Source organism: Neodiprion pinetum, chromosome 4, assembly GCF_021155775.2.
Source record: "Neodiprion pinetum isolate iyNeoPine1 chromosome 4, iyNeoPine1.2, whole genome shotgun sequence".
Taxonomy (NCBI): domain Eukaryota; kingdom Metazoa; phylum Arthropoda; class Insecta; order Hymenoptera; family Diprionidae; genus Neodiprion; species Neodiprion pinetum.
In genome coordinates this window covers 36,541,083-36,554,785 of record NC_060235.2, presented here as the reverse complement: position 1 = coordinate 36,554,785, position 13,703 = coordinate 36,541,083, and the positions used below count along the sequence as shown (strand labels likewise).

Below are 13,703 nucleotides of genomic sequence, written 5' to 3'. Positions count from 1 at the left end.
TGGCGCGCTTTGCGATATGTCGTTCGTCGTTCCATCGTCTTGTCGAGTAATCAATAATCATCAATGTTTAATATTTATGTGTTATGTTAAAGAATGTTTAACGCTTGCGTACCATTATTTTTACCCATTACAATTGTCGCACCAAATATACCAACAATGAAGCACATAACGAACTTTGATTAGACGTTCCAACCGAAACTGCGGTTTTATACGTGCAAGAATTATGTGACTCCCAAGTATCTCTTGACGAGATGGATCCTCAGAAATCATAAAAATGAAGAAGTCCTACATCGTAAGGCCTGAAAAATCCTGTTGAATCATAATCCCGAGATTTCATTTCGTTGATATGACAGTAACGTAACGCCGAATAGTTTTGAGGTTAGCTTGTAACTAGTCAAACACTGTTAAGCTTTTTATTTGATTTTGTTTTCTCCTTTTTTGGTTCTCAAATTATGACCAGTACTTTTATTGATTCTAGTTGTAAATTTGAATTGGCAACACCCTCAACATGGATAGCAGTGCAGAGAAAGGTGCCAAACATACAGTAGAAAATTCGAGTTCATTTGATTATGGCAGACCAAGTCAGAACAACGTTTCATTCTCATTCAACCTAGATCTGGAGAATTTCAACGAAGATTTTTATTCTGATTCTGACGGCGAATTGGAAATAGACGTATCGGAGATTGATAATTATGAAAGACAAAACGATCGAACGCGTATAAGAGAGATGGATAAGGATATATCTGTTTTCAACAAGATGGAAGAAGAGATCGAAAGGCAGCTAGACGCCAAAGCAGCTCGAACAAATTTGACAGCAACAAATGTTAAGAACATATTGAAACACGTTATCACCAACGAACACGTCATGGCAATGGTCAAACGGAGGGCCTACAACTTAGAAGATGATCTGATTTTCGAGCCAAAACTCACTAGAGCTAAAGCCAAGTAATATGCATTCATTCACTGTTATCAAATTCATTACAGGTTTTCTCATAAAATTACCAAAAGCCATATTTGTTAAACTTTTAAAATTATCTACCATGAAAAAATATTTCATTACCAATAAGACAAACCAATGCTTTAATATCTATGTTATCCTTTTTTGCTAGAGAGTTGGCTATGTCGCAGCCCAACATTCCTTGGCCGATAACGCCGATCAAGAAACTAAAGGGCTCCGAAGTGCAAGTTCTGATAGAGCAGGAGCTCCCTGAAGATTCATCCGACGAGGAATATCACCCTGGGCAAGATGAGCCAAGCGACGACGAAAGGGAAACAGAAGGGAGTTCTGTTTCAAGTGATGTTGACTCGCAGCCTGCGACTCCGGCTCCTCCTGCTAATCAACAACCTGTGGTTGAAGAACCGCAGCTGAAAATTGTTAACGTTCGATATGATGAAGCTGGAGTTTTCAAAATTCCAGAAGCCCGGCCACCCGCAACCAGTGAGAGTGAAAATATCGGACAAAGAACACGTTCGAAATTATGTCTGAGTGAGACGCCTTTGGAACAGATTGAACAAGCCTTCGTGCCCCCCGATATAACGACCGATATGTATGACTGGGACTGGGATGTTGACGAGGATTGGAATAACTTTTTAAAGGAATTCACACAACCATTGACTCAGGAAATTATCGGAGAAGATGACCCAGAGGCTGATCCAGAATACAACATATTAGAAGACGAGGACGGTGATTTGCTTGATAAGGAAGAACTGCGAATGGACAAGGCAGTCAAAGTTACTCGAAAGGAGCTCAACAATCTTGTTGCAGAATTATTTGAGTTTGCCGACATGTTCTCAAAAGAAGATCAAGATGTAACGAAAAAGAAAAGGTCTTCCGATACTATGAACTCCATAACTGAAAATACGTCTATCAATGGATCAGTCATAGAATTGCTCCCTGTTCTTGCCGAATCAAACTTACCAAAATTGGTAAGTACCGAGCAGCGAGTCTTATTACATGTTCAACTTTGTCAACATATTCAACTCATGGCACAGCATTTTGCTCTAACTTATATGCACCCCGAGTTTCACAGCCAAGCAAAAATGTGCAAAGACAATCTGAACAGCTTGCGATATTTGAGTAATGGCGAGAATTCTGCATTCAATGCCATTAATCTGCCAGACGCTTTAGAGTTAGTTTCTGAACTGGAAACACAATTCAAGGATCCAAAATCGCGCCAAAACTATATCGAGTTTTTAAACCAAGAAATTGAACTCGGAAAAGCCCGTTTGAAGCAAAAGATGAGGTATATCCCTAAGTATTATCCGGCAATAAAAAACCTACTTCTAAAAGGCAAAGCCTTGATTTACCCGCAACTTTTGCCTGAGATTCCGTTTGGACATTGTCCAAAGAGGGTTAAAATGAACACATATTTAAAGTCTGAGGACCAACTGATCGTTTTGGGACTTGAACAATTCATTCCGTTTGTAAGTCTAAAGCAAACGAAATTCAAAAACGAAAAAATGAAACTGTTCGACACAGCTCAATTAATCAGCCAGTACCTTGTTCCTAATAAAGACCCATCTACCCTTTTCAAACACATCAACAAATGCCGTACAAGTCAGACAAAAAATCCAATTCAGGAATGGTACAAGACTGAAAAAGTCCCAAATGTGATACATTGCATTATTCCAGTGAGCAAAAACGACCTTAAAGCACCTCAAGAACAACCATTTAACAGGTTGTCTGTACAGTGGCAAAGAATGTTCACTGATATCAAAAACCCAAGTAACGAACAGACCCAAATCAGGTTGAAAAGAATATACAAAGATCTGTTGAAGCCATCACAACTCGATACCAACTGTAATTCTAAGGCTGAATCAATGCCCTTGAAGCGCAGGATAAACCACAATTTATTAAACCCTACAGTAAACATGTTGCCCGCTATGCCATTTCTAAATACTCCAATTAAAAACACTGGAGATAGTGATAAATCGAAAGACAGTATTAAAACTCCAGATGAGAATCTGAAAAAATGGTGTATAAATTCTGGAAGTCAGGAATTGCCAAACATAGAGTTGTTTGATAGTCCCTCAAGCTCTGTCCAGAGTCAAGTAACCGAAACTGTGAAAGATATTGGGTTCGATATGAGTGTCAAATCTGCTTGTCAAGTCGAAAATATTTGCACCGATACAAATTTCAGTGCCTGCAAACAGTCTGAGAATATATCGTCTGAAATCGGTTCAAGTTTGGAGTCAAATTTAAATATGGATGCTTTGAAAGAAATGGAGAAAATTCACGAATCCGAAGACTTAACTGTGAAAGAACAAGTGTCCCCAAATTTACAGGCGATATCTAGTGATTCTCGTAATCATCTAGAAGAAACCAAGGAACAAGTAAACTTACCGGCAACTACAGATAAACCGCAACTGCGAACGACAACTCCGCGTCTTGCTAAAATTCGAAGTGCTCAAAATATGAAAATGATGGCTCAAATTTTAGGAAATAAAAGTCCTGCTCTAAGCACAGCAGGTGTCAAACCGCGAGGGAAGAAAGGTGGACCTAAGAATTCAGAAGAGCCATCAACTTCAAATAATGGGGTGAGGAAACAATGGAAAAATAAAATTATAACAATATGTGAAAATAAAAACAAGGTATTTAATGATATCGAAGTAGTGAATGTTATCATTGGAAATGTTTTTCTATTTCCAACAGGACAATGAAGATGAGATAGCAGAACTGATGCTAGCTAGTACGACTATAAAAAAAGATCAAAAAAGAGCCAAACAGGCCCGTGAGTTGGAAAACATCAAGCGATTAGTAGAGGCTGAAAATAATTTGAGTCAAGAAGAGAGAGCAACAAGTGAGTTTTCAAATTAAGTATCCCGTTTTCGAATTTCGAAATAGTTTTTTAACTAATATAGACAACATGTTTCCAGAAATACGACACTAACAGATCTGATGTTTTCTTCACTTTTCAGAGTTTGCAGTTTCATTTCTCCACAAGTTGCATAAAGCATTAGATCCAAGTTCGGAAGTCTTTAAAGCCATAATAAAGTTATTTCTAGACTATAACGAGCAGATTGATACATTGAACGGACCAGAAAATGAGGGTTCCTGCCATTCCAAACAAACAAGAGATGAGAGATCCTTGTGCGCCATTATTGCTCCATTAGGCAATGAGCGGCCATCGAATTCTCAATGCATCATTGAAGGTGACCATTTCAATTCAACGAGTCAAGTTTCCAAGGATTTGCTTACGATAGATCTTTACAAAGACGTTTGTGAAAAGTTGGTAGATTATCCAGAACTCAATTCGGATTTCCTGCTATTTTTAAAACCCCATCAGGCTGCTATGATTGGCAAATCAGTTGAACATACAATGCTACAAAAAATGAACGATTTTGTAGACATAGCACAAATTTATTTCGCAAAACAGCCATCAAAGCTCTCAAAAGTTATGCAAGCCATAACTCAATTGGCCACAGACACCGATGTCAGTTTAGAAACCGTGAACGATGTTATGGAAAACCTTTTAAAAGGGCATCCGCTTGTTATGGATACGTTTTTACAAGTACTACCGAATGGAAAACCTCCCGAAAGGTAATTCTATCGTTATTTTCAATGTTGAAACTAGAGTATTCTGTAAGTACTTTCTTTATGGAACATGTGTATATTTTTTAGCTTATTTGCACAGCACATGTTCGAAAATCTGACCTGCCCCCCTGGTCCTCACGATAAAACAAAAACTTATGCAGAAGATGCACCTGAACTTTACGAGAATATTGAAATTCCCGTCTCCAGCTCACATGAGGATCCTTATGGAGGTGATAGTTGCAAGTGTAAGTGTCACAATCTAGACGGTCATAATCTGAAGAGTAGGAGCGAACATTGTGTGTCTTGCGGCACCAGAGTGAGTATGAAACACCCATTTTTTTTAAATTTAATTTTCGCATTCAACTCGTTTAAATCACGTTACATTCCCCATCTGATGTTTACCTCAATGACTGCCAACAGTTTCTAAATGGAAGGATATATCTTCAGACGACAGAAGGTTTAAGACCAGCCAGAATAACATTTCCCGGAGGAGATGATGAAAAACAAGAACACATCATACGAGTATCCTTAAAGACTACCGAAAAATTTGTGCCAGCAACACCGAAAAGACGGCGAAAATCATCTAAAAACTCTCCTGACCAAACGGACGCAAAAGCAAACAAAAATTCTCCAATTAAAGATAGTGAAGAAATGGATAAGTCATCACTTAAGTCAAAGCGAATGAACAAAATTTCAATGAAGTCTAGAGAGCGAAAGAAATCTCCTAAAAATACCGAAATCAGCTCAAGACTTAGTAGTAACGATAATCCGATTGAGAAAAAAGAATCTATGTCACCAATTAAAACTAAGAGGGAAGAAAGGGCAGAAAAAAGAGAAGCTCAGGATATTTCAAGATCAAAACGAACTAAAGTCGCCTATAAGAACACAGTCAAATCAAGTAAAATACTTGATTCGGAGAATACGGATAATGCAACGCAGTCACAGACTGACGATACTAGCCAAGACGAAAATTCAATACCGGATTGTGGCAAGGTTCACGATATTGAAGAAGAAAGTAAAATGAGTGAGTATCTGCATTTCTCGTATGTCCCGTAACTGTTTTTTTTCAATGAGAATATGTAATTTAAACAGGTACAAACGAATATGAGACTGAGGAAACTGTGAGGCTTGAGAAGATGGAAGTTTCAAGCGATTCAGGCAGTGAGCCTGAACATGAAATCCGGAACGCTGTCGATATTAGGCCATGGACAAGACAAGAAGATGCAGTTTTACTAGAATGTATCAAGAAGGAATATTCAGAAAACACTTTTTTAACAATCAGTGAGACTCTGGGAGATCGAACTGTTCAACAGGTACGTACATCAGCAAATTAATTGAATGAAATTTTTCTTTCTGTGCAATTGAAGTGATGATACATCAAACTTTTTACACAGGTTAAAGAACGGTTCGAGATTCTTCTTTCATTGTTAGAGAAAATGGCCTGACGCGAAAAATCAGATGGACTGTATGAGAAGTTGAAAGAAAATTAAGTATACCAGTGTTACAGCTATGTAATACTCGCGTATCAAGGGATCAAGATTTCCAACAATAAATAACGCCGCTCAGCTTGCTAACCTACAAACTTTATATTATATCAACAGTATCCTTATATTCTCAGGAGTGTCTATTATCAAACTCACGAGACGTGATTAGAACTGTACGCTTATCGAAAGTTTGATTAATACGCGACGTTATTTTTACTTTCTATTTTCTTGTTTATTGATTCAAAATATAATTTATGTACATAAAAAATATTAAACAATTCTTAGATGTTAATTTTATTTAAGAAACCCAAAAATTTCTCTCTGTGAACCTAACTCGTCCTCCTCCTTCAATGCATTCATAATTCCTGCATTCAACTTAATTCCAATGTCTTTTGCGAGCTGAAAGATTAAATCATTCAAGACACTTATAAATGATCGCGCTAAAAACGAATAGACATTGATTTGAAATCTCATACCTCTAATGTTTTAACCAATGTCGAGGGTTGAAGACTGCCATATCCCGTCTTCACCACAGACGTTATACGACCATTGGGCATTACGGCGACAACTATACTTGCTGCACTACACTCTTCCTCCTCTGAAGTTGGATCAACTACACAATTTTCTCCTATCTGTATAAAAGTAAAATTCTGACTAGCTACCAGATTACCCCATATTACAAGAACTTAAAAAAAAAAAATAAATAAAACAAATATACTGCTATGAAATTGAAGCTTGGAAAGAATATTTAAGCTATTTTATGGAATTCGTGAAACTGGTAGAACTCACAAATCACTTTAGGAGTTCTTTAATAAGCAATGCCCTCAACGAATCTATTTGAAAGTCTGAACACTGCGCTTAGTTCCTTGCCCAAAATTCCTGGGGCACATCATACAACAGGAAACTAAAATTTGGTCATGGTAAATCTATTTATATCATACATTGCATATGATTACTTGCAACTTACTTTGCAAAGGGTAACCAGAACAGGAAAACTACCAACATCCAGCTTAACACAATCGAAAGGATCGTCTGATAATTGAATGTCAGCTTTACCACCGTCAAGTGTTGCAGTTGTAACTTTGGGAATTTGTGCACTGTATAATGCAGCCTTAACCGCTAATGCTACAGCATCAAATAAATTGCCATCGCATTGAAGAATCTGTGGAATGTGAGATTATTTTAAAGATTTGTTCATTCAACTGAAAAGCTTGGAGTAATGAGGATTAATTTATTTGCCAAGCAATGTAGGAATAAGACAACTTTGGATACTCACTAAAACGTCAACATATAATTTCCAACACTTTTGCTGAGGTAAAATGCACAGTGTTGTTAAATCAAGAACATGAGATGACTGGTAAGCTAACGTTAGAGTATTGCTTATTTCTGTACCTAAATTGTCACCTCCTTTCCCTTCAAATGCCGGTGTAGCATTGGCGGAACTGAAAATTGGAATACAGTTGACATAAGAAATGCGAATCTGGATGATAAGAAACAGTTTATGTCTGATTACGAACCAGTCAACAAAGAATTCCAATTTTCCTTCATTAGGGTTGTCGGGATAGGGTGTGTCAACCTCAGCTTTGACACCGACTAGAATATCAGTATTTGCTAGTCGTAAACGAGCCGAACCACTAGTATGAGGTAAGACTTTTGTTTCCACTTCTATTGGGCGATATTCAGATCTATTTCTGCCATCGGTTCGGTAGTTATCCTAGGAATAATATGCAAGATTTAAGGTTTTCTCACCAAAATTCAAAAGTGTGATCAAAAGTGCCGTGATTCCTTGAATCAAAGTAATGTTCCATCACGTACAAATCGAAAGGGGTGGCATCGTTCGAATAGAGAATGACGATCGAAGCAACAATTAAATTCGAAAGTACTAATAGAAAGAGTCAACTCACATCCACTCCGTGCACTATAAATGTTTTTTCAGCTAAGCTCAACAATGTGTTCGCCATTCTAATTGGGACAGTACTCGAGATGAGACATATGCGGTCGCTGATTAATTCTCTATTAAAAAACCTGCTTCAGTATCTTTCAAAAGAAGCAGCTTTATAACCTAAAAATACGCGAGTACGCCAAAACACGTTGTCAACGGATAATTACTGGCGAGCAGCGGGGAGGGAGGGACGATGTTTGTCAATCAATCGAGATCGTTGATCGATTCTTTTTTCTCAATAATCGTTTATTTTCGCCAGATGTTTTTCAGCTTCGATTAATCGATATTCGATGCTATTTCTCAGACATGTTACACAGGGTGAAATCACCCGTCTTACCCCCTTTTCTAATGAACTAGTAGTCATCGCAGATAAAAGAAGTTTGTAAACGTCTTATGTCTGGACATGAATAAGGTTGCTGCGTCAACCAGCATTCTTGCAAAAACAGTCTTGATTCAGATTTTAAACGAATAACACCGCATCTTGCAACAAAACATAATTTTCTCAACATTTTAATTTTCGCCACTTATTTGCCACACAAGCTCAAGTACCCACATTTTATTACGTAATTCCAACGAGAGTTACAATATTAACATTGCCGCCGACGCAAACGCCAGCAAAACGACACCAAGATAACGCAAAAATTCAGTTTCAAGTACGTTACTTCGCAAGTAGTTTTAATCGCTGTAGAGATCACCAGTCGTATAACAGTGTTTACTGGATATGAGTGATCGGAAGAGTGAAATTAATTATTTCATTTGGTTGGTTACATAGCTTTAAGAATCTGCATATTTCTTTAAATGTTTATACATATTTTGAGGAAACGTATTTTTAATCTGCATGGCGATGATGATAACTAAGCAGTATACGAAGATATTAATAGGTAGATAGGATGTAATGGCTAAGGAGTGAATTCGTGTGAAAAATATTACAGATGCATTAAACTGAAACATAACTATTATACATATATTAATTATTAACATAATATACAAAACGGTACACTAATAAAAGTTACACGTTCGTACACAATAAACGTTACACCTGCAGGTTTATATGTATATATGTTATGAAGTCAAGTGTCTTAGTCCGAAATAGCGCAAATAAATATGTACAAATAAAAAGACGAATATCAATATATAATACTAAAGCTTAATACAACATTCATAACAATGTACAAAGCCATAATTCAAATTTTCCGAAGCTGTTTCAATTTTCACGTTTTTTTCCAAATGGTTATCATTGTGATTATTTGTTATCAGTATAGTACCATTATTTCGGAATGATAATCATTGCCTTCAAATAGATAAATGCTTAATGTTTTTTCAATGAGATTCGACGAATCAAGTTTTCGAATACGATTTCCTGGGTAACATAATTCTTTGACTATAACAATGCATGATCATAATTGCTTTAATAAAACTAGCAACCAAATCGTCCGAAGGTAAATGTGTATTATTAAAAGAAAGTTTTAATACTGAAATATGTAAGAAGTTCTTGCATTTTTACATCTCAACCACTTCTAAAAATCGGCAAATGATGAAAAATAGCAAAATAACAGTTTGGCATAGCAGGTAATTATTGTGACGAAATGACGAACATATTTACATTACGATGTAGGTATATCTTGAAAATAATACAAGCACTTTACAAGAGCTTAACGCTTCAAGGTGCGAAAAACAGTACAAAATTGTTTTCTAGAACGGAGAGATGAAACAGGAGCAAGACTTATTATATGTAGCAAGACGTATGACACTAAGTCACTACGGTTCTTAAGAATTAAATATGTAGGTATGGTTCAGTTGAGGTGAAAAATGATTCAACAAATCAGAATATCTACTGATACAGCGTGAATGTTTGATTACGAAAATCTTACCGCGTGTTATCGCAGAGATGTGTAGAACCAAGTTGTTGTCAAATTGAATTGGGATAAACATTGTATTTGAGTGTGAAAATCGAATCTAATTCTAATCTAAATGGCACGGTTTTATTTGTCACACTATATGAGCGACTTTACAATAAATAAAGAAGGAATAGTGTATGAAAAAATAGAACTAGGGTAGCAAAAACTATTAATAATATTAATAATACACATTTTTAAATGTTTCAATTCCATCCTGAAGTACACACAATTCCTCTTTCAATCAAAATCGCTTGTATATGTATTATTATTCGTTAATTGAGCACAATGGTTAAAATTGAAACACAACTTTACTCAACTAGGGATTTGCAAAAATTCACCTCACTTTTCTAAAACTTACATGTATATTTGTGGAAAAATATTTGAATATATCCACTTCTATGATAAAAATACACTATTGCATACTAAGATTATTTGTAAGCCTGTGCAAATATATGTATATTGCATTTCGCATCGTACATTAGTTGCTGATCAATTGGGTACTTGTAAGGTTTCGCATGTAAAATTTCATAAAACTAACGTAAGACTAGATATAAAAGTTCATGTATGAATATTAAAGTCATAAACGACTTGAACGCATATGCTACTTATACTCAGATGAGACATCTCCATACCTTGTTAAAACTACAAGTTACCGTAAGCAAGTATATTATAAAAAATATTTTAGTTATTACATAATAACAATTAGTAAGGTGATAATGTCAAATTCCAAGCATCCCAATGGTCGTAATTGGAATTAAAATATTTGCACAGGAAAACAAAATAATCACAGACTCGGCACACTAATGGTTTATTCAATATGCAATTAGATCTGAATTATTTGTGTTTACTGGCGTGTTGTATTTACCGAAAATAAAGATGTAATATATGCCTGATAACAGAGCTAAGAAAATTGTGTTCCATGGTATAGGTGCACAATATTACTGCGACCATTCGAAAAGCAATAACTTTTAGACTCAAGCCTCTCGATTAATGGTTGAAACCCCGTTTGATAAGCTTACGTTATTGTATAATATTTAAATAATTAATTTTCTGGGTGATAGCATAATCTACGAGTCTTTAATAATTGGCATTTCATGGCCTATGGCCTCATTTCGAAACATTAAGGTCGATATACACGTATTCCGATATATTGTGCAATTAAAAAAAAATCAATTGCATCTGAAGAAGTTTTTTTTTCATCAGTTACTACGGACAATATTATACTTGTCCATTCTTTTTCGTACCCATACTTTTATGCAAAATCAATTTACACCTGTTTTATTTGGATAATCGATCATGCTTTTGATCCAAATAGAATTTTTTTCAAATATCTTTCTGATATGACCACTTCTGCCAGCCTATTGTTAAAGCCTACTGAACGTAGAATGTTAATTTAACCATTGCTGACAGTCGAAGTCCATTATCATTTTTAGATATCTCCTATTAACGAGGATGCAAGTTAAAAATTGTTGTTTTGATTTTAACGAGAACCAAAAGTTCATCAGACAGCGTAGGTTTTACAGAATTAAGACGCGATTTTGTGTTGAGTTCAATACATCTTATTTCATCAACATTGCAATCCAGATACGTTCTAGTTGCTTGTCAAGGAGGGAGCATTATTCATACTCATTGGAAAACTACGCGGAATGGCTCGGTACTGAAGAAATCACTCATGAAATATATTGTTTCAACGTTTGTGAAAGCTTATTTATCTCAAGGGCGAAATTTACGTGTGGTTTGTCTGGGGTCCACCCATTCTCTGTTGCATCAGGTTTAAAAGCAGCTCAGAGTACTGCTGCATCATGTTCACAACTTTGCCTTGATCCTGTCCAGCGACAAGTTCTTGGAACTTGGCTGTTGCTTCATTCGTATGTCCTCCGTCTTCATTGTGGTTCGCAGCACTAGCTGCCACTAGCCTCAGGGTGTGCATAGCCTCGTTAACTGACGATTCTAAACCACGCAGCATCGTATCTCTATCAAGAGCCGTAGCTGATGGGTCGCCCGAGTTATCAAGAGTCAGGCGCTTGTAGAGCTGTACCACATTGTCGGCTGTCCTTGTCAATTCATCTGCTATCGTATTGCACAACTGAGTAGACACTGCGTGTAAAAAACATGTAAAGATTTTTCGTCAGTTCAAAATATTCCTTATTGGACAATTTTGGTGAAGTAAATTTGTGTGTTGAGATCTCGCCATTCAAAAATATTTAGCAAATCCAGTCGGAATTGAGAATCAATCTATGGTACGTTGTCACTGTGCAGTTACAATTCGCATGTAAATTAATTACACATTCTTGGACAACACAACACGTATGACTTTATGTACATATGTATATTAGAATTTCTATGGACTATTTTTTGTATCAAAGGTGGAAGATAAGGTGCAGGCTTGCATGCATGTTAATTATTATTGTCTAAAATCCGTATGAGATCATGCTATTTTCATTAATGATTCCAGACTTTATCTGAATCAAAATTCAAATGTTAATCGTATATTATGGTCAGCGAACATATTTTCTAGATATCTGACTAAATTATTATAAAGTTGAAGACGAAATTGATAGCTAAAAGAAAACAGTGGCCTAATGTAAATTTAAAACATTACTCAAACGTAAAATTTTACGTATGAATATTTAAAAACCATACAAGTGATTGTAATTACTGTATGATTCCTATTACCGTGATATTGTGAAACACTGAAGCTGTACAAAAAGCTGTGATCAATATTTTAGTTTAGCCAATAAAAATTACCAATGTTTACTAGTCGTGTGCTAACAAGAAGTTCTGATAAAAAAAAATAAGCATTTTGGTTATTATAAATTAAAAATGTTCGAGATCTTCACAAGTGTTCTTTTACTTTTTTGATACTGTATGCAAGAGTGTAAAAATAAGTCCTCAGTAAAAAGAATAAATTTCCATTTGAGTCATATTAGTACATTCAGCGTTTATGTACAGCAATCAGCCCAAACATCTAGGTTCTAGTCTGCTTTCTGATTGACTAGTGCTTGAGAATGAAACTGTCAACCATAGCATGATCACTTACAAATTTATTATTTATTGAATGAAATGCTTATTAATTTCACAGCACGGCATTCTCAATAGGCGGCGTTAGTTTACCTAAACTGTTATCCATGACTACTGTGGGAGTAAAAGGCTCGTATTAAAAATTATGTTAATCAAGGTGCAATTAACACGATGAATCTGTGCCCAGCATATCAATTGAATGTAGTAAAATATATGCTTCATTATTTGGATAATATCAAGTAGCAAATTGAACTGAAACCTTTTTCATATTACTATTATTCGAATCAAAGAGGATAAATATAACATTTATTATCCAGAGATGCAAAATCCACAAGGAGATATTTAATAGAAATGTTGAAAACCTACATTCGGCACTGGCAATATCGATTGCATGATCAGTGTCTTTGACTGGAAGCTCTTGAGGACTTGGTTCAAGTTGGTTTCGGTTTGCAGTTGCCAACCTGCCTCCCCCTTGTCCAGCTGGTCCATTTGCTCCTCCCCTACCATTGGTCATCGTTGCAGCCGATCCTGATCTTCTGACCATCGCCGTTGGTATGCTTGAGGTGTAAGATATAAATTTCACAGGTAAAATCACATTAATTTCCTACTTGGTATATTATGAATAAATACAACCCAAATGTAATATAAATCGAGTTTAGCTTACCTGGCTGAGGAGTGATCGATACTGATACTTCTAGGCCGCGGAGGTAGAGCTGGTTTTCCTGAATTCCCATTGGAAGACGTGTCCTCTGAACTTGAGTCTTCATGATTTCCTACTTGACTTAGATTCACTGGTCACAAAAAGCAAGCAGAGTTAAAAATTC

General features: G+C 36.0%; 3 protein-coding genes across 18 annotated transcripts in view; 1 reads left to right on the top strand and 2 right to left on the bottom strand.

The window, feature by feature from the left end:
* On the top strand, positions 1–6,298 carry mute (muscle wasted). 2 transcript variants are annotated; one of them, XM_046623837.2, is made up of 9 exons: positions 1–292; positions 479–945; positions 1,110–3,537; positions 3,653–3,800; positions 3,919–4,540; positions 4,622–4,850; positions 4,955–5,558; positions 5,627–5,847; positions 5,929–6,298. In XM_046623837.2, exons 2-9 carry the CDS (start codon positions 509–511, stop codon positions 5,977–5,979), a joined length of 4,740 nt encoding a protein of 1,579 aa, XP_046479793.1. In that variant the 5' UTR covers positions 1–292; positions 479–508; the 3' UTR covers positions 5,980–6,298. The 2 variants fall into 2 exon arrangements, with proteins under 2 accessions (XP_046479793.1, XP_046479791.1); XM_046623835.2 differs by having other exon boundaries at positions 1–378.
* On the bottom strand, positions 6,226–8,121 carry Rrp42 (exosome complex component Rrp42). Of its 2 annotated transcripts, none has more exons than XM_046623842.2 (6): positions 7,923–8,121; positions 7,536–7,732; positions 7,295–7,460; positions 6,986–7,180; positions 6,495–6,668; positions 6,226–6,417 (listed from the first exon to the last, which is right to left on the bottom strand). In XM_046623842.2, the coding sequence occupies exons 1-6, from the start codon at positions 7,977–7,979 to the stop codon at positions 6,313–6,315; spliced, it is 894 nt and encodes a 297-aa protein (XP_046479798.1). In that variant the 5' UTR covers positions 7,980–8,121; the 3' UTR covers positions 6,226–6,312. The 2 variants fall into 2 exon arrangements, with proteins under 2 accessions (XP_046479798.1, XP_046479799.1); XM_046623843.2 differs by having other exon boundaries at positions 6,495–6,650.
* A 380-nt stretch (positions 8,122–8,501) lies between these two features.
* The window catches only part of Wdr62 (WD repeat domain 62), an 85,150-nt gene continuing 79,948 nt past the window's right edge, over positions 8,502–13,703 (bottom strand). For 13 of the 14 annotated variants that reach the window (XM_046623826.2, XM_069135610.1, XM_046623827.2 and 10 more), the window contains 4 exons: positions 13,544–13,670; positions 13,246–13,436; positions 12,973–12,993; positions 8,502–11,955 (listed from right to left, as the gene is read on the bottom strand). In XM_046623826.2, coding sequence (XP_046479782.1) covers positions 11,585–11,955; positions 12,973–12,993; positions 13,246–13,436; positions 13,544–13,670 — 710 coding nt within the window. In that variant the 3' untranslated portion in view covers positions 8,502–11,584. The remainder of the gene's footprint in view (positions 11,956–12,972; positions 12,994–13,245; positions 13,437–13,543; positions 13,671–13,703) is intronic. The other variant, XM_046623821.1, reaches the window with a different exon arrangement.